The sequence below is a fragment of the Grammomys surdaster genome, unplaced genomic scaffold (genome assembly GCF_004785775.1).
Source record: "Grammomys surdaster isolate TR1022 unplaced genomic scaffold, NIH_TR_1.0 125688, whole genome shotgun sequence".
Taxonomy (NCBI): domain Eukaryota; kingdom Metazoa; phylum Chordata; class Mammalia; order Rodentia; family Muridae; genus Grammomys; species Grammomys surdaster.
In genome coordinates, this window is record NW_021620524.1 from 1,990,086 (window position 1) to 2,014,460 (window position 24,375).

Here is a 24,375-nt window from a genome sequence, read left to right on the forward strand (position 1 = left end):
GGTGTAAGTAAGGGGCTGAATTCCAGTTTAGGGGCAGCGTGGGGGGGGTACTTAGCACACACAGGGCCTGCCTTCTGCATGCAGCACACAGGGTACGAAGAAAGACACAGATGTCAAACAGTTAACTAACTGTTCTCATGTAAGATATTTCACCTACTGGTTTCTGATATTCCCTAATTTGCATGGAGAAAACAGTATTTGGAAATAACGTGGGTTAGCATAACCTTAATTACTGCTGTAATGCAGGGTCAAAGTGCTACAATCAATGTGTATCCAGGAGTAATTAGCTCTTCATCTGGCAGTAAGATGCCACCTCCCCATCTGCCTCCCCACACACAGATAGCAGTCGCTGGATGGCAGTCACTGATTGATGCAGAAGGGATCTATTTTGTGAGTGGGAGCATGCAGCTGCAGGCATGATGAAGCGTGGGGTCGCTCAGGGGCCTGGCGTGCTTACCTGCACCTTCGTCTCCCGGTCTGTATCCCAGATCCGGACAATGCGCACATCCCCTGAGCTCATGAGGAGGCCAGTTTCTTGTTCCCAGTCTACCACCATCCCAGCTCCTGGGGAAACAGCAAAGCCACTATGTCAAGATGGGGCCGTACTGGGTATCCCCTCACTCATTCATGTAAGGCCAGGTTGCTGCAGCAATGCTCAGATAAGCTCTGTGCTTGCCCAGAACTTTATACACTCCACCCATCCATGGCACTGAATCACAGGACATCAGGGTCTCAGAATCTCTGTCCACCAAATATATCTTCTGTAACTCTGAGACAAAAATAGCAGGTCACTTTTCAGTGGCCACCAGGCCAAGTCAGACCATCAAGGTCCTTGTCCTCTTAGACAAAGCAGGGGTTCTATATAGGCCACAGGCCACCTGGATGCTCTAGCACAGCACAGACGCTGAAGAGAGCATCCTGAGTACCCAGAAGGAGATGAGCAGACAAGCACAGCATAACAAAGCTCTTAGCTAGGTGCAACAGCATGTGCTATATCTCCCAGCTACTGAAGTAGGAAGATGGCCAGTGGGCAACTTGGCTCAGCTTTCAGGAATTCTTTTTTTTTTTTTTTAGATTATTTATTTATTTATTTATTTATTTATTTATTTATTATATGTGAGTACACTGTAGCTGTCTCCAGACACCCATATGAGGGCATCAGATCTCATTGCAGAGGGTTGTGAGCCACCATGTGGTTGCTGGGATTTGAACTCATGACCTCTAGAAGAGCAGTCAGTGCTCTTAACCGCTGAGCCATCTCACCAGCCCACTTTCAGGAATTCTTAAAGAGGTCATTCTGTTCTCATGGGCATGCACCTCCATCAGAGTCAACTGTCTGTAAAGCAAGCCCTGTACACAAGGCATACCGATGGTGGTTGGTAACAAAACATTAATGTTTTGTTGTCCTCTGGTGAAGCAGACACAGGCATGGTCAGAGGCTGAACATACCTATGGGGGTATGTTTGGAAGCCATGGGGGCAGGAGCTGGTTTGTGTATACATGGGCTCTCTTCATCCCTGGTCCCCAGTGATGCAGGAAGTACATGCTCAGCATGACTGAGGGCCAGCCATGGAGCAGTTCCCAAGCACTTCCTGGGAAAGCTGACACTATGTGTGGACCCTTGGGGCTTCAGTGATTCCTCATCTCAGTCAGCCCTGACTTGCACAAGGAAGCCACAAGCGACTCAGGTTTCCCTCCTTAGAGCTCTGGTGGCCACAGGTCCCTCCAGCCCAGGTAGGTGTGAGTGTGGCAAGACTCCACCACCCAAAAGCAGGTCACTACTCAGTGGTCCTGGGAAAGAACACAGCTGGCAAAGAGGACACCACGCCAGCCTGATGGCACCGGTGCTTTCCCAAGTCACATCTAACCACCCGCAGGGCTGCCTGTGACTTGGCCAAACTGAGAACATGTCAGAGCACTGGAATCCTTGAAGGTTACCTGTTCTTGTGGTTTCTAGGAGAGATACTTGGGTAATTTTAGGACCTCAGAACTGAGTGGGTGTCCTGGAGGCATCAGAACTCTGTTTTACACAGTTCTAGATGACATTCTTCTGAGGAGCCAAGACCCACCTTATGCCGTCAGCAGCCTGTCTGAGAGCCTGACCTACCTCGAGTTGTTGGAAGCATGTCTGAGAGCCCTTGCCACGCAGTCACCATCTCTGGATTCTTTTCCAAATCAGCAAAATTTTTCCAGACCCTGATGGCACCATCATCTAGGAAAGGAGAAAGCAGTGTAACCCACGCCCTGGAGGCTGGCAGCACCCCATCTCCACAACACAGCTGCAGTGTTCTCGTGACTAGTCCTGCTATTCTGATAGAAGCAACCAGTAAAAGGCAGCTGTAAAAGAGATGGGGCCACGGTAGACCCCCCCGCCCCGCCCTGGAAACCGCAGGCCACATGTCAGTGGCTTGGTGGCATGGCTCTCTCTTCTTTCCAGAGCCAGCAGCACAACCATTCTCTCCTTGTGGCAGGGAAGCAGGGCAAGAGCTGGAGATCCTTCTCCCTCTTTCCCGAGGTTCCAGAGGACAAAGCTCTGCAGCCTCTACCTTCCCCACACTGCTGCTGGTCCTCTGCATGCCCAGCCAGACCTAAAGCTAGAGAGGACGATGCTGGGGGCTCTGGACCAAAACTCATGAGACCTCATCTGCCTTGCTTTCAGGGGCCCTTCCTTCGAGTCTCCCTTGGAAGGATGACTGTAGCCACGCTTGGATAGCGCTGATGCTGTGGGCCTGAGGTGGCACTGCTAGAGAGCGTCTTTCAGGGCTGTACATCTTCACTTATAAGGGAAATAGGGCAATTTGTTCCTGTAGCAAACACTAAAGCAAACAAAGAAGCAAGATGGAGGCACTCCTGATCAACATCCCGTCACCAGAATACGCTGCTGCTGACGTGAGCACGTGGGTGTAACCATCAATGCCCCGGGGAGCAGGCAGCCCACAACAAGCCAGGAGTAGACACTAGGCAGTCTGCAAGGATTAGGGAAGCCTCTGAAAGACCATAAAACCCAGACTCCAGGCAGCTTGGCAGATGTTGGTCTCTAGTGCACCTAACATGCGCAAGCCATGTACTCTAGCGAAAAGGGACCCTTCTAGTGACCACATATCCCATCAGGATCTTCTGTCCCTGACTGGCTCTGGGACCTTGGTGATTGCTGAGTGTCTGGTACACTGGTTGACATGGATAAGCTAGGTTCAGTTGATAGCACTGTGTACCATGGGAGCAGAGGAACACTCAACTGTAATTTCAGATTTTGGGAGACAGAGACAAAGATGATCAGGAGTTCAAGGTCATCTTTAGCTATACAGTGAGTGTGAGGCTGGACTGAGCTACAAGAGACCTTGTCTTAAACAAAGGGATACAACACAAAACAATACAACCAGGAGAAAGCATCTTGTTCAAAACGAGCATGATGGGCGGTGGTGGCGCATGCCTTTAATCCCAGCACTTGGGAGGTAGAGACGGGCGGATTTCTGAGTTCGAGGCCAGCCTGGTCTACAGAGTGAGTTCCAGGACAGCCAGGGCTACACAGAGAAACCCTGTCTCGAAAAACAAAAACAAAAACAAAAACAAAAACAAAAACAAACAAAAAAAAACAAAACGAGCATGATATTAAGACATTTCAAGTGAAAATCAAAACAAAACAAGAAACTCTGAGTGAGAGCCACTCCTGTTTCAGAAACACTTTTCACCCACCTTTAGAAGAAGGAAGCTGGCCTGCAAAAGATGGCTAGACCTAGTGTGAGAGCCTTTAAGGCCATGGGAGGAGGGGAGCTGATGGCACCAGAGGTTGGGGGCAGCATGGGCCCTGGAGGACATTATGACCTATAATGTCCTCCCTTGTTTTCATGTGTATCTGGAACTCCCATGGGTCCCTCATGAAGGTTAGGAGGGCAGAGGCTGACACAGTATTTCCAGTCATGGATGGGTCAGGGACACTTGAGGAGAAGATAGTCCCAGAGCCCTGATCAACATGTTGCCTGTGTTCCTGTCCTTTCCCTCACACAAGTCCCAGGCCTGGGACACAGCAGGCCTACTCACCTGTGGCTGTCAGCAGCAACGAGCAGTCCTGCCCATTGAGGTACTCCAGAGCGGTGACCCTGGTATACCGAGGGTTGCCATTGTGGAAATAGTCCAGCTTCTCTCCTTTCTCCCAGTCCCAAAAACTTGAAGGAATAAGAGCAAAGACAGAAAGACAGTCACTAGGGAACCATAACCCAGACCCCAGTGGGGCCTGACCTCATGCCGTGGGAGGCTGAGATCAGAGCAGAGCAGAAACTGGTCAGTGGGAATGAGGAGCCTTGTGTGGTGCGGGTGGGAGGGATACAGTGTGGCTGCTGAGGAAGACTGTGATGTGATGCACCAGTCCGTCTCTGGTATGTTCCCCACGTAACTGAAAGCAGGGACCTGAGATGACAGTGATCCCTACACCCAAGTACCCTGACAGCCAAACAGCATGGGAGAGCCTTGCAACAGAATATCACCAGGCCCTGTGAAGGAGGAAATGTTGCAAATGCTACAGTGTGAGTGAGCCATGAAGGAAAAGTGAAAGAAGCCAGTCACAAAAGGACAAATACCACATGGTTCCACTTAGGAGGTCCCTAGAGGCATCATGTTTAGACACAAAAAGTATGGTGCTCATGGCACCCGAGGGAAGGGATCAGTGTCCATTGGGCAGTTTTTGTAGGGGAATCAGAACACTCTAGAGGTGGGTGTGGGTTGGCCTTCATAGAATTCATGTGCATTGATAGCACATGGTTAAGATGGACAGTTTCCTGCCACACACAGTTTACAATTTAATAAGGAAGAAAAACACTGGAGTTCTACAGACAGTGCATAAACTATGCACCCATTAAAATGGGCAGATTCCCCACTGCACCAGGTCAGAACCCAGTATAAATTATACTCTATTTTCTCTGAGCTGGACAGATGGCTCAGTGGTTACGAGCACTGGATGCTCTTCCAGAAGACCTGGGTTCAATTCCCAGCAACCACATGGTGGTTCAAGTTACATAGCAGTTACAGTCGGAGTCCGTAACTCTGCCTCTAGGAGTTCTGACATCTTCACATAGACACATGCAGGCAAAACACCAATGCACATAAAGTAAAAAAAGCAAAAATAAAACAAACTCCAAAACAAAACTCCATTCTCTCTTAGACGTTCTCTGTCACTCACTTGCTTCTGCAGAACAGGCATGGAGCAAACTGTGTACCCCGCCTATTCTTTAGTAAGGAAGCCCAGGTGAGTCCAGAACGAGGTGGGCCTCCTAAGTACAACGGAGAGAGACAGCAGGGTGAATGAGAGCCATGCCTACCAGATGCTGTCCTTGTCCGCGACAGCTATGCATGGAGTAAAGGGATGGAACTTGACCACAGAGGGAACGCCGGGGTTCCTGTTCAGAAATATCTGATCGTCCAGCCTGGTGATGCCTGTAAGAGATAATTGGAGCCGGGCTTTCATCTACAGCAACACGGATACTGTCTTTAGGAGAGTTGACGTAGGGGACGCAGGGATCACAGGGAAGGCTGAAAGCACACACACTGAGGAAAAGGGGTAGTTTTACCGGTGTGTCCACTGCTCTGGGGTCTATGCCTTTGTTCGGCTCTGTCTCACAGCTCCTGGAAGAGCTAGACACTGACATGCCTTTGATCAATACTTATTACACTGTAAGTAGCAATATTCAGAGGAACTTCATTGAGTCTGAAGAGAGTGCCAAGAACTTCAGGATGAAGGGGGGTGTGGCTACGATCTCAAGACCCAGGTGAGGTTCCAGGCTATTCAGTCTGGGAGGCAGCTAGCCATAAAAAAACCCATAGGGGTGAAGGTCACAGCATCGGACAAGGTTTTCTCACTAGGTCCCACTCATCAGCTGATACACATCCTCCTTTGTAAGAGTGTGGTAAAGAAGCCAGAAAGCAGCTAAGAATGAGGGTCCAGGCAGCTGTAGACATGGTGGTGGTCAGTGAAGTATACTCAGTATGCACAGCTTAACAGCTGCAGCACCAGGGAGGAATGACTGCATGTTCTGCCTTGGCCCCAGATACCTGTGAGGACCTCTGTGTTTCTGGGAGGTGCTTCAGGGCTCATACACCTTTTTAGGCAGTGGATACAATTCTTGGGTGGGCAGAGAGCAGCTTTCTGGTCTAGCCAGGAGGCCCATATGCGATCATGTGGAGAGTAGTGAGTTTCGTGCTGGTAGGAACTAGCCCTTGGGTAGCTCTGCACCAGGACCTCTCCTCTTGTCTATGTTGCACACAGGGTTCTAGGATGGCAGCACAGAAATGTCATACTGTTCAGCCAGGTGAGCTGTCCTCTGTGTGCTCCTTCCAGAACCCAGTAAGGAGGGACTAAGGGTGTGTATGTGTGCGCGTGTTGCTGCACAGGGGAGGAGGGCTTTGTGGTCTGCAGTGGTATAAGTTTACAGCCTGGAGCACCTGCATTCTGAGTTATGTTTGTTGTTGTTGAGGACTCTAGGGGTGGCACGGTTCTGGGCACTAGAAGATAAGGACAATGCTCTGCCAGCTAATGTTTTCAGAGATGCAAACAGCAGTGTGTGGCAGTTGACTCAGGTCACCATGCCTTAGGGGAAGCCAACATTGCTCAGGGACTGGAAAAAAGCCAACAGGATTTTCCTGGCTCCCATCCTGGGGACCTGGCCTGCACTTGTGCAGCCAGCTCCCTCCAACCCACAGGCATCATTCCTCACCCTCTGACTGAAACCTTTCCCAGGATATACCTAGTCATCAAACAAATAATAACTTGCACTAAATCTAGACACTGAACCTGGGGCACTGGAGGAAGGCTCTGCAGTTCCCTCAGCAATGAGCTACCTCTGTCTTCATCTTACCTGATGAGCTTCTAGGCCATTGGCTAACTTTGCTTTTGTGTGAGCCCAGGCCTCGGCTGTTATGGAACTGGGCTCCTCCTCTGGTACCTTCTTTTGTGTGCTTTTGATAAACTTACCCCTTTTCACAAAGACTACAAAGAGTACTTGTCTTTTGTTTAGAAAACTGTGTGTGTGTGTGTTTGTGTGTGTGGTCAACCGTGGGTTGTCATTCTTTAGAAGCCATCTACCTTATAGATGAGATAGTGGCTCACCAGTTAGGCTAGGCCGGCTGGCCAATAATGCCTGTCTGGGCCTCACCAGTGCTGGAATTACCAACATGTATCACAGTGCCTAGCTTTTATGTGTGAAATCTAGGGCTCAGACTCAGTGCTGTGGGTGGTGGGGGAGCCTCACTTGGTATTTACACTGTGAAGCAAACATGTTACTTACTGAGGTGTCTTCTAGCCCCACCTGACTTTGTACTCTGAGTGTATATCTCAGTTTGAATAGAGATAGTTAGTGTTGCCTTTGTGGCTGACCAAGAGACCCTCAGACATGTTATTATGTGGGCTAGACCCGCTTACCAAACTTCTGTCAGGAAATTTACCTGCCCTAGCTGCCCTGGCCTGCAGTCCTGGGATCCTAAGGAAATACTGTCTAGGAGAGTACAGTGAACAGGGTGCTCCGAGAGGGCTTGTGCTCCCTAGGAGAGTGACAGGGGTGCTGTGGACAGGGTGCCTACCAGCTGCACACACTGAGTGGTGGTTGCTGCACTGCACACCCTGAGCACCACCAGGCAGGACAAGTCAACAGCAGAGCAATGACTGTCAGTGCCACAAGGACCCAAGAGATACAGACAGGGTGTGCAGGCACTTGATGAGGCAGGCCTGGGCTGAAGCTGGCATGGCCCTCTGTCTCACTGGGAGAGACAGTCTGTCTTTTGAGGTCTCAGCCTTAATTAAACAAGTAACTGGTCATTATTTTCTAAGTTTCAGAGGACAGGGAGGTATTGTCAGAACTATGACTTGTGCTACAGGGGAGAGGGCCAAAGACTTACCCCACTGACCCTCAGCCATAGCTACCTCTGTAAGAAAAACTTGGCTACTGGCTGGAGACATGAAGTGGCCTCCGCCTGCCATTCTCATGCAGTCAGAGCTGTAGGACTGTGCTGTGGGCAGTGGAGGAGCCTCACTCTATCTTGGGCTTAGGGTGAGGTTGCTTGATGTGGCCCCCGTTGCCTGCATGTCCTCCATGCCCAGGGGACACACACAATGCAATCTGCTGACAGAAGGTTGCTCTTGAGCCCCCACAGCAGCATACATACTGTCCTTGGCTGAACATGCAAGGGAGTAAATGTGGCTTTCAGGTCTGGGAAGGGCTTGGTGAGGGCATGGTTGTCATGGTTTGGAAGAATAGAACCAGTGGTCATTTCAAGGACAAGGTGGAGACAGGGTGGACAGAACCAGGGCCTTGCTTCTGTTACAGGGAAAGGACGTCCCAGGTGGTTACTGAGATGTGGGTTCCCAGGGCCTAGAAAGGGCTTGCACCTCTAGAAATTCAAAAAACAAACAAAAAACAAAACAAAACAAAAAACCCCAAACAAACAAACAAACAAAACCAAAAACCAAAAAACCAGGGTGATGCTTCTCAGGTCACTAGCTAATGGGGACTTGCCCAGCTGTCCTTGAGAAGCCCTCCCTTTGAGGTGGTTTCCTCTTCCCCAACACCATCCTTCCCTGTTCCAGCTGCCTCTACCAGTCAGTACTCTGGCCTCCAAGAGCAGCACACACAGTGCTTGGGGGCTGAAGGGGACTCCAGTCCTGGGAGGTGGAGGGTGTTGTGCACTCACCCTTCTGGATGACCTGCTGAGCCTGCTTCCTGACTCGAGTGTTCCTCAGGAATCGCCACTCACGCTCCTTGCGGATCTGACTCTCTAGGTCATGCTCTTCAGGGATCTTCAAGGACAGAAGACACTGGATTAGGCTCAGCAATGACAAGACAGTCACTTGTAAGCTGGGCATAGTGGGATATCCACAGGAAACCAGCACTTGGTGGTCTGAGGCAGGTTCTAGGCCAGTATGGTCTATATGGTAAGTTCCAGGCTAGCCTGGGCTACACAGAGAACTGTGACTCAGAAACACAAACAAACAATCAAAGGACATGACTCTCTGAGTGTTGGTGGTTTGGGTCCTCTAGACTGTTCCCTGGGTGAAGCCCGCTAACAGGAGGAGATGGGTCTGTACGGGTGGGGTCCTGTGATGCCCACATGAGGGAAATGCTTCAGGCCATGCAGAGGCAGAGGTGCTGGCTTTGAGAACCGAGCTTGCCTGAGCTTGCTTGTGAACACAGGTGCCTCTCTTCCTGAAACAGGCCAATCTCACTCACTGGTTCTTTTCGGGGAAGACAAGAGTTAGCTTTAAACGCCCCAAACACTGAATCAGTCAAAGAACAAGTAGGACCCCCTTCCTCCTGACTGAGATGCGGAGAGAGGACCCTCCTGGCTCAGCCAGAGACAGCGTTTTACAGAGGCTTCCTGAGGAACCCAGCGCCAGGAGAGGGCCCCAGACGGGACTGCCCCAGACAGGACTGTATTTCTTTTTCAGGGTTTTATTGTCACGCACCCTTCTTTTTTTTTTTCTCAAAAACTGCAAAGAAACACACTCAAACTACACAATTAGCAGCCAGAGGAGGACGTTCAGTCTGGACACTGGGGAGACGGCCTGGCTTCCCTGTGAGTGGCTATCAGTTTAGAAACTGTCCCACAGCAGCAAATGTGGGTTCAGAACCACGAGTTTTCTCTCATGACAATACAGAGCTTATTAGAAAAGAAATAACAATGACCAGTGACATGAGCAACAGCAAGAAGCAGCTTCTGAAGAGAGAGACGTGCTTTAATGAAACGCAGCTTCTCTGGAGCAGATCAGAAGCAGAGGTTTAAAAGGTGCTTGGAGCAGGAAGAGGACCTGGAGCTGCTTTCTGAAGTGGAGTGCCACTGAGCCACTGCACATGTGGGTGTGGACCCAGGGCAGACTCCACAAAAGAGACCATCAAGGCCTGAGGAGACACACTGGGGGAGGCATAGGCATATGGAAACCTGGAGAGTGTCAGACAGTCTGGCACTTGAGCTGTCACTTGTGACAGAACTCTGGCTTTGGACTCTGTCTCACGGGAGTGAGAGGTGGGGCTGGGGCTGTGTCTTCTACCCAGCATGTAGAAGTGAGTATTCTCCTGCAGACCTGCTATACTTGTGATAGGCAGTACTGGAACCAGGTTCACAAGATGAACAGGCAGCAAAGTACAGAGGAAGACCCACTGAGATGAAGCAGGGGGTTCACTGAGAGAAGGCACAGGCACAGCACTGCTGGGGGTGACCAGCTCTCGGGATGGAGGGACGAGATGAGACTGGCCAACAGACCAGACTACGCTCCACTCCTTGTGGCTGAGTATTAACGCCCTCCCATTTTCTCTTTCTGCCCATTTATATCTAGTCTGAGAAGTAACACCTTTCAGTAAGCAAGCATCCGGGCCTGGCTTCTGGGGTCCTCTCTGCGCACAGCTCCTAGAGGGATATGGGCTGTTTAACAGTGTTACACGGTTAGGAAATGACATGACAATTCTGTACCTCTTGGCTTTTCAGAAAGACAAATTACAGCTGAAGCCTCCTATGGAGGCGCAGGCAGCTGAGAGGGAGCTGAAAACTGAGGCCCAGCCCTTTTCTGGTCACAAAGACCTTGAGGCTCTGGAACACAGAGAAGTAAGACAATATAAGCAGGTCATGTGTGGCGTCTAGACCTGGGGGCTATGTCTTACTTTTGGTGCCTTGGGAAGTAATAAGTATCAAGGCATGTCAAAAGGACTATCAAGACTGAAAAAAAGGCTTGGGCAAAGGCAAAGTGGGGAGGAGGACCCCAAGGAAAGGCGCTAAAGCCTCTGTGGGCCGATGTCTCCTCACGGACCACTGCTGTCATTATCCTCCGTCCTTCACCTGCATCCCCATCCCCACCCTTTCTTCAGGTGAGCAGCCAGGTGGGCAATGACCTCCGCAGCACCGACCAGAGCTCAAGCCTACAGTGTGTGCAAACGAGGGCACCTGTGCCCTTTCACGAGACCATTAGCGACGACTGGAGCACGGATGGAGAAAGTGGTGCCTCTCTACAGTCACGCTGATCTGCTTGACACACAGGCAGTTCACTCTCTTTAGGTGTGGTTCTGGGATTAGGCAAATGTTTAGTCATATAGCTGTCAGCAATTTGGAGAAAGCAGTCTGGGCATTCCCCACATGTCTGCACGTCTCCTCGCCTTGTCTGGCAAACACCAGCCTGTTTTCTGACCCTGTGCTTTTGCCTATTCTGAGATGTTTATCCACAGACTACACAGAACCTTCCTCTCAGCATAGTAGGATTATGGCATTTCTCACTAGTGTGAACACACAGACTTCTACGTACAGGCCTCTCTGAGTAGATGTCAGGAGCAAGACCACTGAGGTCACATCTCATTGCCCTTACAGGATGCAACCAAATGTGAGAGTATCTGTAAGATCCCACTCTGTGACGCCAGCTTGAGTGTTCAGAGGCTCCTGTTCTTTCTTTGCTAGCACTGGGAACCGATGGTTTTCAGATCCCATCATTTGAAACATGGATGATGACCTCATGGACCTGATGGATGCTGTTGAACATCTTGTGTGGTCATCTGACAGATACATTTTTCTTATGAAGCATATGTGCAAATATTTTTACCTGTGTGGGTTGTTGCTTTTCCTCTTATCAATTTTGAAAAGTTTCTCATGTAGAACAAATACACATTTTTTTCAGTTACTTTTAAAAATTGTAACTGGAAAATTCTGTTTTTGTTTTATTTCCCTTTCTGTTTTTGAGACAAGGTCTCACTATATAGTCCACGCTGCCCTGGAAATTTGCAATCTTCCTACCTCAGATTCCTGAGTACTGAGATTATAGTTGTGTACGACTAGGCCTGAATATTTTCATCTTCTTTAGCCATGTAGCCCTGGCTGTTCTGGAACTTGCTCTGCAGATCAGGCTGGCATTGAACTCACAGAGATCTGCCTGCCTCTGCTCTCATGGTGCTGGGATCAAGTGTGTGCACTAGCACACTCAACTGACTTCATTTTCTTCTTTTTTTTCAAAGATTTATTTATTTTCTGTACATGAGTACACTGTAGCTGTCTTCAGACACACCAGAAGAGGGCATCAGATCCCATAACAGATGGTCATAAGCCACCATGTGGTTGCTGAGACTTCAACTCAGGACCTCTGGAAGAGCAGTCAGTGCTCTTACCCGCTGAGCCATCTTTCTAGCCCTCTCAAATCTTATTTGTTTTAAACATTTATTTTAGTGTGTGTGTTCATGTGCCATGGTGCACATGTGGAAGTCAGAGGACACCTTGCAAGAGTTGGTTCTCTCATCTCACCACACAGGACTGAACTCAGGTCATCTGGCTTGGTAGCAAGTGCCTTTACTCATAGAACAAGGGTGTGCTGGCTAGTTTTATGTCAACTGGGCAGAAGCTAGAGTCATCTGAGAGGAGGACAACTTAACTGAGAAAATAACTCTACAGGACTGGGCTGCAGGCAACCCTGTAGGTCACTGTCTTAACTAGGGCTTGATGGGACGGGCCCAGCACACTGTGTGTGGTGCCACCCCCAGGCTGGTGGTTTTGCATTCTATAAGAAATCAGGCAGAGTGAACAAGTCATGATGAGCAGGCCAGCAAGCAGCACATCCCCATGGCCTCTGCATCAGCTCCTGCCTCCAGGCTCCTCCCTGCTTGAGTTGCTGTCCTGACTTCCTTTGATGGTGAACTGTGATGTGGAAGTTCAAGTTGAATAAACCCTTTCCTCTCCAAGTCATTTTGCTGCTGTTTTATAGCAGCAATAAAAGCCTAAGACACAAGGTTCTGTGCGTCCCAGCCTGGGTTCAAGTGTGCTGTGCAGCTGATGATGGTCATGTGAGCCGATGGATGAAGTGCAATTCACCATTTTGTTTTCTTGCATGGCTTATGCTTTTTGTATCTTATTAAAGGCTCTCCCTAACTCAAAAGTGTGTAGTTTGGTGTTTCACATGGAAGGCTACAAACCACTCTGATGCCTGCTGATAAGGTTTGAGTGGGGATCGAGGCTGTGTCATTGAAATGTCTCTGCTGAATTGGGCTGTTTTCACACCTTTGCTGAAAGATCAATGGAACTGGCTTGTGCAGCTCCATCTCTGGGTTCTTCTCTATTTCACTCTATTGATCTGTGTGTCTGTCCGTGCTCCAGCTCCACACCAATCCTGATTACTAACTTGGTCATCTTAAAACAGGACAGTGTGAGCCCTGTAGCTTTGTTGTTGCAACGTTTTTTTGTTTGCTTGTTTGTTTTTGTTTTTCGAGACAGGGTTTCTCTGTGTAGTCCTGGCTGTCCTGGAACTCACTCTGTAGACCAGGCTGGCCTCGAACTCAGAAATCCACCTGCCTCTGTCTCCCAAGTGCTGGGATTAAAGGCGTGCGCCACCACTGCCTGGCTGCAACGTTTCTTTAGTTGTAGCTTCATTGCTTTTCTCCATATTTTATGATGGTCAGTTTTTGCCAAAAACAGTTTTCCTGGGACTCTGACTGGGGCTCACCTAATTTAAGGCCATTTAGGGAGGCCCAGCACATGCATGACACTGAGCATTCCCACCTACGAACATGGCCTTTCCCATTTATTTTATTATCATAATTTTCAGAAATTTTGATTTATACCAAAGCATTTCTGTTTTGTGGTGTCACTGCAAATACCACTGATGTCACACTTCAATTTCTAGCTGCTCTTTACAGGGATGCAGGTGGCTCTGCAGCACACCTGTGTGTCCGTCCGGCAAGACTACTCCACTCCACTCATCCCAGAAGCAGGAGCCCTAGGGAAAGGAAGCTTGTTTCTGTCCCTGGTTTGCTGAGATGGTCACGAATCGCTGTGGGTCTGTCTTCCTTCATCCTCCTGTTCTCACTTAGGAGGCTGATTTCAATGCTGAGTGACTTATGGAGGGGCTGGTCCATGTGCTCAGCCGTATTTGAATGTGCTTTTGCTTCCTTAATACTTCAGGAAGGACTTGGGGGTCCACTGGATAGCAGTTTGTTGTCTTATAGTGCATGGTTTTGGTATCTGACTGGTGCTGCCTTTACACAGCATCCTGAAGAGTCCACACCTGTATTTCTGTACCACACTCAATCCTTCTTTTTTAAAGCTTTTTCAGAAATGCCAACTGTGTCAGACTTCAGCTGCTGAGACAAAACCCTGACATGCGCAGTGTGACAGAAGAGGAGCCGACCAGGAATGCTGGCACTTGGGAGGCTGAGGTAGGGGAATGCTACAGATCTGAGGGCAGTCTGAGCTGAGCTACATACTGAGGTCCAGGCCAGCCCAGGCTATACATGGATGGTTTGTTTTGGGCAGCAGCGTCAGAGGTTTCGGCCCATGGTCATCTGGCTTCATTGCTCCCGAGCTGTGGTGAGGCAGGAAGCATGCAGCAGAGCAGTGCTTCTCACATCAAGGTGGAGGAAGAGGCTGGGCAGTGCATTTTCCCAGGGTGTGCCTCCAGAACTCACAAGGTTTTACCAACTCCCCAATTAGTGCCCACTAGCTGGAAACCAAGGCTCCAAGTGCATGAGCCTGTGGGGACACTATAACGCTAGCACAGTCAAACAGGAACTGGTGAGACGAGCAGTTTTGTTTGATAATGTAATGTTTTAGACTGCAAAGTTCTGTGAGTGACTGGAGGAGACAAAGGGTCTTTCCTTTAACAGCTAAGAGGACTGTAGTCAAGTGAACCAAGGTAGCTCACTGTGGGACCGTAATTGGATGGCTTGGTTTTCATAGAAGCACTGGCTGGAAATAGCCCAGAGACCCAACAGGTGTGCATGCCTGTGAGGGGCCGGAATCTATTCAGCTGTGCTCCCAGAATCCAGGCTCCTGATGCATGACGTAGACCTCCATTTGACCTGTACTGTTCAGTCACATAGGGCAATGCTCCTACCAGCCCCTCCACAGGTATAGGTCGTGACTACAGGCCTCAGCCTCAAGATATTTCCATATTAACGAGATACCTAAAGGCCAGAGGGTGTAGCCAATTACCTATTTTTTTCCCAGACCCTCCTCCCTCCCTATTTAAGTCAGGTCTGCCCTGACCTAAGTGGGGATGCATCCAGATTCAACTACCATCTGTCATGAAAAATAAACGCTTTTGGAACCACACATCCTTTGGGGCCCATTGTGGGGACCATCTCTTCAAACAAGCTAACCGGGTTGCTGCTGACCCTGCCCATGGGATGTCCAGGGTTCCCCCCAACCCCCGCACGTCTCTGTTCTGCTGCGGCCTCCCATCAGTGTCTGGGAGCCCTAGAACGGGGCCCATTGGCCTCTGGGTTCACTCGAGAGCCCCTGCTTCCCCCCACCCCTGAACTACAAGTTGAATTCACTCCCCGCCCAGGGGCGCCCCAGCGGCTTCTTACAGCCCATCGCCTGCCCAGTGCCACGTGGAACCAACTCAACTCAGTCAGAATCCCTGAGCTGCCCTTGAGCCGCCCCAGGCAGAAGACATGCAGGACCCACACACCTCCGCCCAACAGATACCCACGCTCGTGTCCACGTGTGAGCTAATCATCCCCTGCAGTTCACAGGTTAAAGGGCCCTGTCTCTGACTTCCGTTTATGGTCGCAGTGGGAATGGCTGGCATGCTTTGCTACCCATCTGCCCTCATGTCCAGATCACACAGACTTAATTAGCACCAACATGTAAGTTTGAAATCAGAGGTGTAAGCTGTCTTGCTTTTTTATTCTTTAATGTCTTGTCTTCCGTTCCTCACATTTCCATAGGGACCCAGCATCAAACGTGTCAGTTTTTAAAGAGAGTGAGAGAGCTGGAAGTCTACAGATCTATTTCAGGAACAACAACACCACCTTAACAGCAGGACTTCTGACCCACTGACATGTGATCTTCTCTTTTGAGCAAGGGTCTCACTAAGTAGATTGGTCTGGCCTTGAACTCACAGAGATCTACTTGCTTCTGCCTCCTTGCGCTGGGATTAAAGGTATGCTCCACCACAGCCTAGCAACCTTCTAGTTAAAAAAAAAATGTGTGTGTGTGTGTATGATATGAGTACACTGGCTGTTCAGACACATCAGAAGAGGGCATTGGATCCCATTACAGATGGCTGTGAGCCACCATGTGGTTGCTGGGAATTGAACTCTGGACCTCTGGAAGAATAGTCAGTGCTCTTAACCACTGAGCCATCTCTCCAGCCTCCTAATTTTTTTTTTTAAAAAAACCTATTTTATGTGTGTGGGTGTTTGCGTACACATGGATACATCAGGGTAAACACACATGGAGGCTGGAGGCCAGCTTGAAGTATACATGCTAGTGAGGTGTCACTGGGCCCTTTGTCACTTTCTTAGTTTCCAGTGTGGCTGACACTACTCTTTATACACACTCTCCACTTTTTGGCATGAGCTCAGTATTTTAATTTCTTTTTCATGATAAGGTCTCATTCTGTCGCCAGGGCATCTTGGAATTCACCACATGGGCAAGGCTGGCCTCAAACTCACGACAGTCCTCCTCCGTCTGCCTCCAGCCGCTGGGGCTTACCATGTGAGCCAAGTGTCCTGTTCTGGGTTTTTGTCTCCTCAGTTGTTCACATTCCATCTCTGCGAGCTCTGACATCTGGGCTGCCTTCGACTCGAGTCCCGTTACGACTGCCCCTGTCTCTTGACAGTGCCTGCCTGACAATTTTGGGCTTTTTATAGTCTTTAAATAAATCCCATAGTTCATGTGCAAAATGGCAGAGTAAGGTAAACAGCTTGGTCTCTTATGGCTTATGTGTGGGGCTGAGCTGGGCCACTTTGTGCCCTCCTGTGGGTATCTCAGGGCTTTCTGTGTTCTCCTTCCTCTGTCGGTGGTCAGCTGCTGAGCCTACTGCTGGGGCCAGCTGACCTGCTGGTAATCAGGAAGGTCTCTGCTTCAGAGCTGTGAGCAGCGCCTGTGTGTCAGGCTCTAAGGGTGGATAGTGTGATGACTCTTCTCTCTCCCTGATGAAGAGTCCAGATCAGTGACATTCTGGCTTTGGGATGAGGTACTGTGTTTCACTTGAGTTGGGTGGTTCTTCCAGTGTCTGGAGACAGCAGGACTTGCTCCTTTTCCGTGAGGAGTGTGTCCTCTGAGACAGGGTGTGTATTGCTGTCCCCATCACAGATGTTGCTCCTCTCTGCCAGGCTCATGTTGGTCTTTCTACTATGTCTTATGGGCCATGTCACATACATATACATAGCCAGGGCAGAGCAGCCTGTACAGAGAGGCCCTGAGGGGTGGGTACTCTCCACTGGAGACCCATGGGTAAAGGAGTTGTCCCTGATGAGTCCAACCCTGTCTGACAGAGGTGCCTTCCTGTCCCTCTGAAGGGTCAAGAGCAGTCACGACTCCATCCTGTGTCATGCTGACTTCTAGGGTGAAGTGAAGCTTTTCCAGCTTTACCACAGCAGGAGAGTAGAGTCAGCCTAGAGCTTTCTGGCTCTATAGACTCAGGACTCACACGTGAGGTAAGCATGTCCCCACAGCACCCTCAGCAAATGTAGCAAAATCAGAGGCAGCTGTGTGTATCATGTGAGTTCATTTACCTTCATGACTCCCATTTTCTGACTTCTTAATGATATGCTCTGACCCGGATTCATTGATACGCAGACTTATCTAAGGGCAGGAGCTGCACAGCGCTCCCAGCCAGCAAGTACCTGTAAGGCCTGGGTTGAGGTGCAGGGCTGTGCTCTGACATGCTGGTACCTTCTGTTCATGGTGCCCAGGAAGTTTACAGACTCTTAAAACTCTTTTTTCTAATTAAAATCAGATTTTAATTGGTTTAAATTATAAAATAAGTAACTATTCTTTCTTTAAAAAAAATTCCAAATCCAGAAATATCTAGTATAAGACCTGACTCAGTCCTCTCTAAGCCCCTGGCCATTTGGCTTGATGAGCAGTCTTCAGCCCCAGGGACACTTTTCCTACCTGAGATAATCCCTGACACACCGAGGACACTTTCCTACCTGAGATAATCCCGGACACACCGAGGACACTTTCCTACCTGAATCTATTTAGTCTCTTACATACTCTGACACTCTTTACTCCTTGAGGCCCAGCTGTAGCCTTAGACCGTTTAGTCTAAGTAGGCAGCAGCCGAAGGTCCTGATGCATCATTACAACAATGGCCATGAGAGGACTAAAGCTCCTTTCAAGTAAGACAAAGCTTGCCCTGCTTCCCCTTTGAAAGCTCCAAGTTTGCTTCTCGACCTTCAGTTCTCAGACTGAGTTTGGCCCTTAGAATCACAGGGAACACCAGTGATCACAGTGGTGTCACTGCAGGCTGCAACCAAACAGTCTTGAGACAGGCCCTTGGGCCCTTCCTGAGTCACCACACAAGGATGACAGAGATCAAGTAATTGTCAAGGCCCTCAAGGAAAGCTTCTCATTAGTGTCCCAGGGAGTCACCATCACTGCCAGTCACTGTACTACAGTGCGAGGGAAGCAGGTTTCTATATTCTGTATTCTGTATATTAACCTCACTGTCCATAAGCACAAACTGTCCTGGGAAACCACACTACTGGGAAACTGCTGGCCCACATGGCTCTACCCGGTGTCTGAGTACCCCACCCTGAGTTCTTTACCACCTGGGCAGCTCTTGCTCACTGCACAAGTCCAGACCATGTGCTCTCCTTCCTGTCTTAACTGCTGTCCCGGGGATCAGAAAGGCATGCTGTACCCCTCTGTGAGGACAACATGGCACTGGGAAATAAGTGCAGTGGGTGGCCATGGACCTTGTCTTGTTCCTACAGCTGGACGCCCATACCTGGAAGATCTGCAGGCTGATTTCTTTACATTCCTACCCTCCTTGCTAGTTAGGTACAGAGCAGGTGTCCGAAATGTACGCAGAGAAGCCACCCAGTGCCACCACCATCAAGGCGTCCGAGGTCACTGGGCTCCCTTTTAGGATTTCCCACGAGCATGTGGGGTGACAGTGACCTGTGGAACTACTGTCAATCTGGAGGTTCTGCTCTTAGTCTCTGACTGAAAGCTTCCACCAGGAGCACTTTCGTATCTATCATTTTTAAAATCTGTTTTGTTTTGAGATAAAACCTCAAATATGGTGCAGGCTGACCCTGAAGTCACAATCCTCCTGTCTCGGCCTCCTGAGTGCTGGCATTATGGGCAAGCATTACCACATCTGACTGGTACTAATTAACTTTCAGATTTGTTAAAAATATTTAATAGTTTCAATAGTATATGATTAAGTGTTTCACACCCTTTTTTCACTATTATCTTATTTATTCTTCACTATCATTATATTTAAATATAAAATTAATTATATTTATTATTATTCATTTTTGGTGGTCCTGGGGTGGGAAGTGGGACCTCTAGTACAACAGGCAGTCACTGAGCCATCACTGAGCCGTACCCTCGGCCCAATCATTAGGGGATTTTATTATTTTGTGTTTGTAATGTATGTATGGAACTCAGAGCTGCGGGCATGGCAGGGCACGTCCTCAGCACTGGGCTATATTCCCAACCCCATTTCCCATTTTTTTTTTTTAGTTTCTTGAGACAGGGTTTTCTGTGTGGCCCTGGCCATCCTGGAACTTTCTCTGTAGACCAGGCCATTCTCAAAGTCTGAGATGTGTCTGTCTCTGCTTCCTGAGAGCTGGGATTAAAGGTGTACACTACCATCTGGCTCATTTCAGAATTTCTAACTATCTAGTCTCTGTTAAACACTTTAAGGGATCTCAATTTTTTCTTTTATAAGGACTCATAGAGACCATCTATATTTGATTATTTTTTAATTGTTTTGTACCCTAACAAGGCAATGATTAGTTTGAAGGGAATGGTAGCCCAAGATATAAAAAGTTTGGCTATTTTATAATTTAATGCTTATTTAAATATTTTTAAGACCCTTTTTTGTGTGTGTAGGTATTTTGTCTACAAGTAAGTCTGTGCCTGGTGCCTGTGGAGGCCAGAAGAGGGCACTAGATTCTTGGAACTGCAGTTACAGATGGTTGCAAGCCAGCACTTAAATGCTAAGAAGCAAACTCAGGTCCTCTGGGAGAGCAGCCAATTGTCTTAAGAGCTGGGCCATCTCTCCAGCCTTGTATAAAAAATGGAAGGGAACATTCACCCTGCCTCCATCAGCAAAGGCCCTTAAGAACTCAGAACCTTATCACTTGCCAAAGATGCTGAAAATAGTTACTGTGTGCTTTACTGGCAAACCAGGCTCACCATGGGAAGAGGGAAGCAGAGGCTGTGATGAAATCCAAATGCTTCTTTCTCAGAGAGAACTTACTCGGGCATCTAGCTAGACTGACAATTAACAATCATCTGTGGCTTTCATTTTCAGGTATCAATATGCAGGAAGGAGAAGATGGTCTACGAACCTGCTTCAGACCTACATACAAACCTAAAAGCCAATGTCTGCAGCACTCACACAGAGGCAGACAGAGACTGACGAAGTGTAGTTGCTGCATGTTTGGGGCCATTAGCTCGAGCATCAATCTGTAGTCTTGACATACTTTGTACTGCCCAGCTAAGGCAGAGTGAGAACCAGAACATGGCTTTGCAGATCTCCACTGTCCTAGATCGCTCAGTCACCAAGCATGGCCCAAGGACAGGCCTGAGCTCACCCTGACAGTTAGACCCTGGCAGTGAGGACTAGGGGACATGGAGTGCTGCTAGGTTCTGGATGGCAGGGCTTTGCCTGCACTTTCTGAGAAGTCAGGAGGAAAGCACAGCCGGCCACTCTGGCTCTTCTGTCTTAGGTGTTGACACCCGCACCATGACAGCAGTTTGGTGTCACCCTCCAACAGTAAACAAAGTATGACAGGAGCCACAGAAACCAAAGGTGAGGCTGAGTGTAGCTGAGCACAGCCCCAGCCCCATAGACCCCACCCACCTGCTCAGGTCACAGCTTCCAGCTGGGCTAACAGCTCAGCAAGCCAAAGAAAGGGACAGGAGTGGCTTAGTGTCCCTAGGGAGTTTGAAGAACAAGGAACAAGAAGCAGCAGCAAGGATGCATGGCAGGGAGAGAGCAGAATGAGGACTTCCAGTGGGCACTGAGGCTGTGGAGGTGCAGGACTCAGGACTCACCTTCATGACCGGCTGGGCAAAGTAGCGGGCGCTCCAGTCACAGAACCCCGTCTGCATAGCGGCACAAACGAAGCTCTTGTGCCCGGCAGCATCATCTGCATCGTCTGTAGTCTGAGAGTTTGAGAGAGAGCAGATGAGGAGAAAGCACTTTAGGCTCAGTTCCTAAACCGGCTTTAGTCTTTGAGAAACGGTCTCACTACGTAGCCCAGTCTGGCTTGGAGTCCTGGTCTTCCTGCCTCAGGCTCCTGAGTGCTGGAATTGTATGCTCATGACTGTGAGCCTGGCATTCTCTACTTGCTATACTTGACAGAGGTGACAGTGAAGGACCCTCTAACAGATTAACACTCTTCTCACTGTAGTCTGGAAGCACCTGGCCAGGGCTGGGTGGTGACGGTGAGAAGCAGGGTCAAGGTGCTGGGTGCGGTTCTGCAGATGAGTGCTTGCCTATCACTCCTGAGGACCCTGAATCTCATTCCCAACAGCAAGAAAACAGACAGCAAGAACACAGACAGCAAGATCCACATTTGCCCTGCTGCCCTCATGGCTAGCCCAGCCTGGCTGATTCCTATTACCTGAGCCACACGGGCAGGCAGGCTTATGTGCTTGGCTCATGTGCCTATGCCAGGTCTCTGCTTATGGCCACAGAAGACAAGGGCAAAAGGCACAGCCAAGTGTAGGTCAGTCAGAGCTCAAATTAGGTGCCAAGAAGACTGTCCTTTACTCTTCTCCACTACAGGAGCAGGGGGGCTCTGGACACCAGAGTCATCAGTCTTCTCCTTCCATGCCCTCTGCCAGTGCCCTGTGCTTAGCCCAGGGCTGAAGAAATGCCTCAGACTGCATGTTGGCAGTGAGGGCTCCCACCATCAGGGGTCATGGTGGGAGATGGGCTCACTGCTCTCCTGGAAGTAGTGGCTTTGGCTCCATTTGAGAATTCTGATGCGGGGAAGGTTACACAGACCCCCTATTTGATGTATTGTTCCCCTAGACCACAGTCCTCTGCATTTGCTTCTAGCTATGTCAGGGGTCAGTCAACCAGGATGCTGACTGTACTCGGAATTTGTTGGCACTTAAGAGGCACTTCAGAGTCACTGGGGCTTGGGGCTGCCCAGGGCAGGGGTAGGGCTGGGGGTGGGGTGGGGAGATCAATGGCTGCCACACGGGCCTGAGAGCCATTGTGATTCTGCTCCACAGCTAACCTACAAGGGAGCTGTGCCTACTTTTCTTTTGCTTTAGTCTCACTTGTAGCACAGAAGAACACGAGTGATCCTCCTGCTGTAGCACAGGAAGAACACCAGTGGTCCTCCTGCCCCACATTCTGGGTACTGGCATTCCAGGTGTGTGTTACTCTCTAAGCTTCTTTACTCCCCAGATGACAAAGTGAACCATGACAGACTCTACTGCTGAGACATCCTGAGCATCCTTCTCTACTGTGCACCGGCTGACAGGATGTGCTCATCTCTGTGCCTCTCAGAGCCTGGGCAGCAGCACATTCCTCTTTCCTAAACTGTTCTTACAGCTTAGTTAAAGGTAGAGAGTGTGCCTGCTTGTATAATCAAATGTTTATAGGAAGACCAAACAAACCATTCAGAATGAACCCTGAAGAGCAGCAGCTACACCAAGCAGAGAGTGGATGCTATTTACCTAAGACAGAGAAGAAGCAAGCTAACTCTATGTGCTGACTGGGACTCAAGAGTGGCCAAGATGAGCCAACCTAGGGAGGAGGTGCTGCAGAAGACCAGACCTGCAGATAGAGAGGTGCTGGACCTGGGTGTCACTGTGTCTCCAAGGGTCTTGAAGGCAACAGCTGGCACTGGGTCGTGGGGCAGAATGATCCCAAACTAAGGTATCACATTGGCTACCAGGAAAGCAAAGTCCTCAGTACCCTGTTCTGACACTGAGTGCTTATAGGGCACAAGGGGATGCAGCACAGCTCGTGCCTTTGTACCTGATCAGGGCCTTTGTCAAACATCTTTCGTGTCCGAGGGAACTGGTGGGAGTGAGGCGTGTACTGTGCCCCTGTGGGGCCGGCGGTACCCGGGCGGCCGGAGGGCAGGTCTCGGCTGACAGTCTGCTTGGCCACATCATTGGTCAGGCTGCAGCTGCTGGTGCTCGATGCTGGCGGGGAGCCTCTGCAGTTGACAGAAGAGCAGACAGCATGTTCTACTGAGGATCACTATGCAGTGATGAGGTTCCAGGCCCTCTCCCTCGGAGATGTCACCATGAGGAGTGTCCAGCTGCCTGGCATGCCACTTGTCAAAGCTAAGAGAGGGCTGTCCTGCTGGATGTGCCCTGGCCAGTGTTTGTGAGGACAAGGTAACACAATCTAGAGCTGGTGTGCCTAGTCACACTCAGGCTAGTCACACTGCTTCCTGAGCAGAAACTGTCTAGCACATCCTGTTGCTCACCTACACAGAGAACCTAGGGCCTCTGAAGAAATCCCAAAGGTCATAGAAATCAGGCTTCATTCAACTTTCCCTGATACACTATGTGCAAATGAAGTGTTCTTGAGATAGGGAAGAAGTCTAGAACTGTCCCCCACCCAGCACACAGACGTCAGCATGAGCTGGTGTTTGTTTAGGGAGAAAGGACAACGGGAGAGAGATGGAGAGGAGGAAGTGCTAAGAGAAGGGAAGGAGAGGAAAGCAAGGCCCTGGGAGGTTGGTGGCATCTAGGACCCCACCACAGAGGGGGAGGGGCTTGGCAGGCCACTTACCCCACCTGGTGGATGTGCATGCCCTTGTTGGTTGGGCTGGCTGGGGCCGACTGTGTGAGAGAGGATGTGTCGAGGATTCGCTGGGGCCGGGCGTTCACTGTGGCCTAAGAGAGCAAAGGAGGAATAAGGAGGTGAGAAGCCCTCAGTGAGACCCTCCCAAGGGTGGCAGAGGACAAGTGGCTGCTCTTTCATTCACCACAGTCTATGAGGCTCAGGCTGGGGAGTAATCTCTGCAGAAGCTATAGCAGCTAAAATGTGAGGTGCTTCAAGGCCACCTAAATACTGCCTGCCTCTCATCTGAGAGCCATAAGATGGCCCTTCAGGGGCCCAGACTGGCTCTGTCCCCAGAGAGGCAGCTGTGGCTCAGGCAGGTGTAGTGAAGGTCAGGAAACACTGTTGTCTGACTGGAGTGCTACGTCAACAGATGGCCCAGAACTGTGGCTGCTGGTCAGTCACAAATGTCCTGTATTCCTCAAAGGAGTCTAAAAACCGAGGGGGTGGTTGAGGTACAATATGGGAGCCTCAATTTCCCCAGGACAAACCACTCCTAACTGTCTTAAAGCCCTCGTCACTGGGTTGGGTGTGGCTTGGCAACTAAGCACAGCCGCCCCCAGAACTAGATGAAGACCATCACTCTGGTGTCACACACACACACACACACACACACACACACACACACACACACACACACA

General features: G+C 49.7%; 1 protein-coding gene across 4 annotated transcripts in view; it reads right to left on the bottom strand.

The window, feature by feature from the left end:
- The window catches only part of Rptor (regulatory associated protein of MTOR complex 1), a 296,009-nt gene that overhangs the window by 5,935 nt on the left and 265,699 nt on the right, over positions 1-24,375 (bottom strand). For all 4 annotated transcript variants that reach the window (XM_028787899.1, XM_028787900.1, XM_028787903.1 and 1 more), the window contains 8 exons: positions 23,684-23,787; positions 22,916-23,099; positions 20,971-21,081; positions 8,674-8,779; positions 5,313-5,427; positions 4,039-4,163; positions 2,108-2,212; positions 458-564 (listed from right to left, as the gene is read on the bottom strand). In XM_028787899.1, coding sequence (XP_028643732.1) covers positions 458-564; positions 2,108-2,212; positions 4,039-4,163; positions 5,313-5,427; positions 8,674-8,779; positions 20,971-21,081; positions 22,916-23,099; positions 23,684-23,787 — 957 coding nt within the window. The remainder of the gene's footprint in view (positions 1-457; positions 565-2,107; positions 2,213-4,038; positions 4,164-5,312; positions 5,428-8,673; positions 8,780-20,970; positions 21,082-22,915; positions 23,100-23,683; positions 23,788-24,375) is intronic.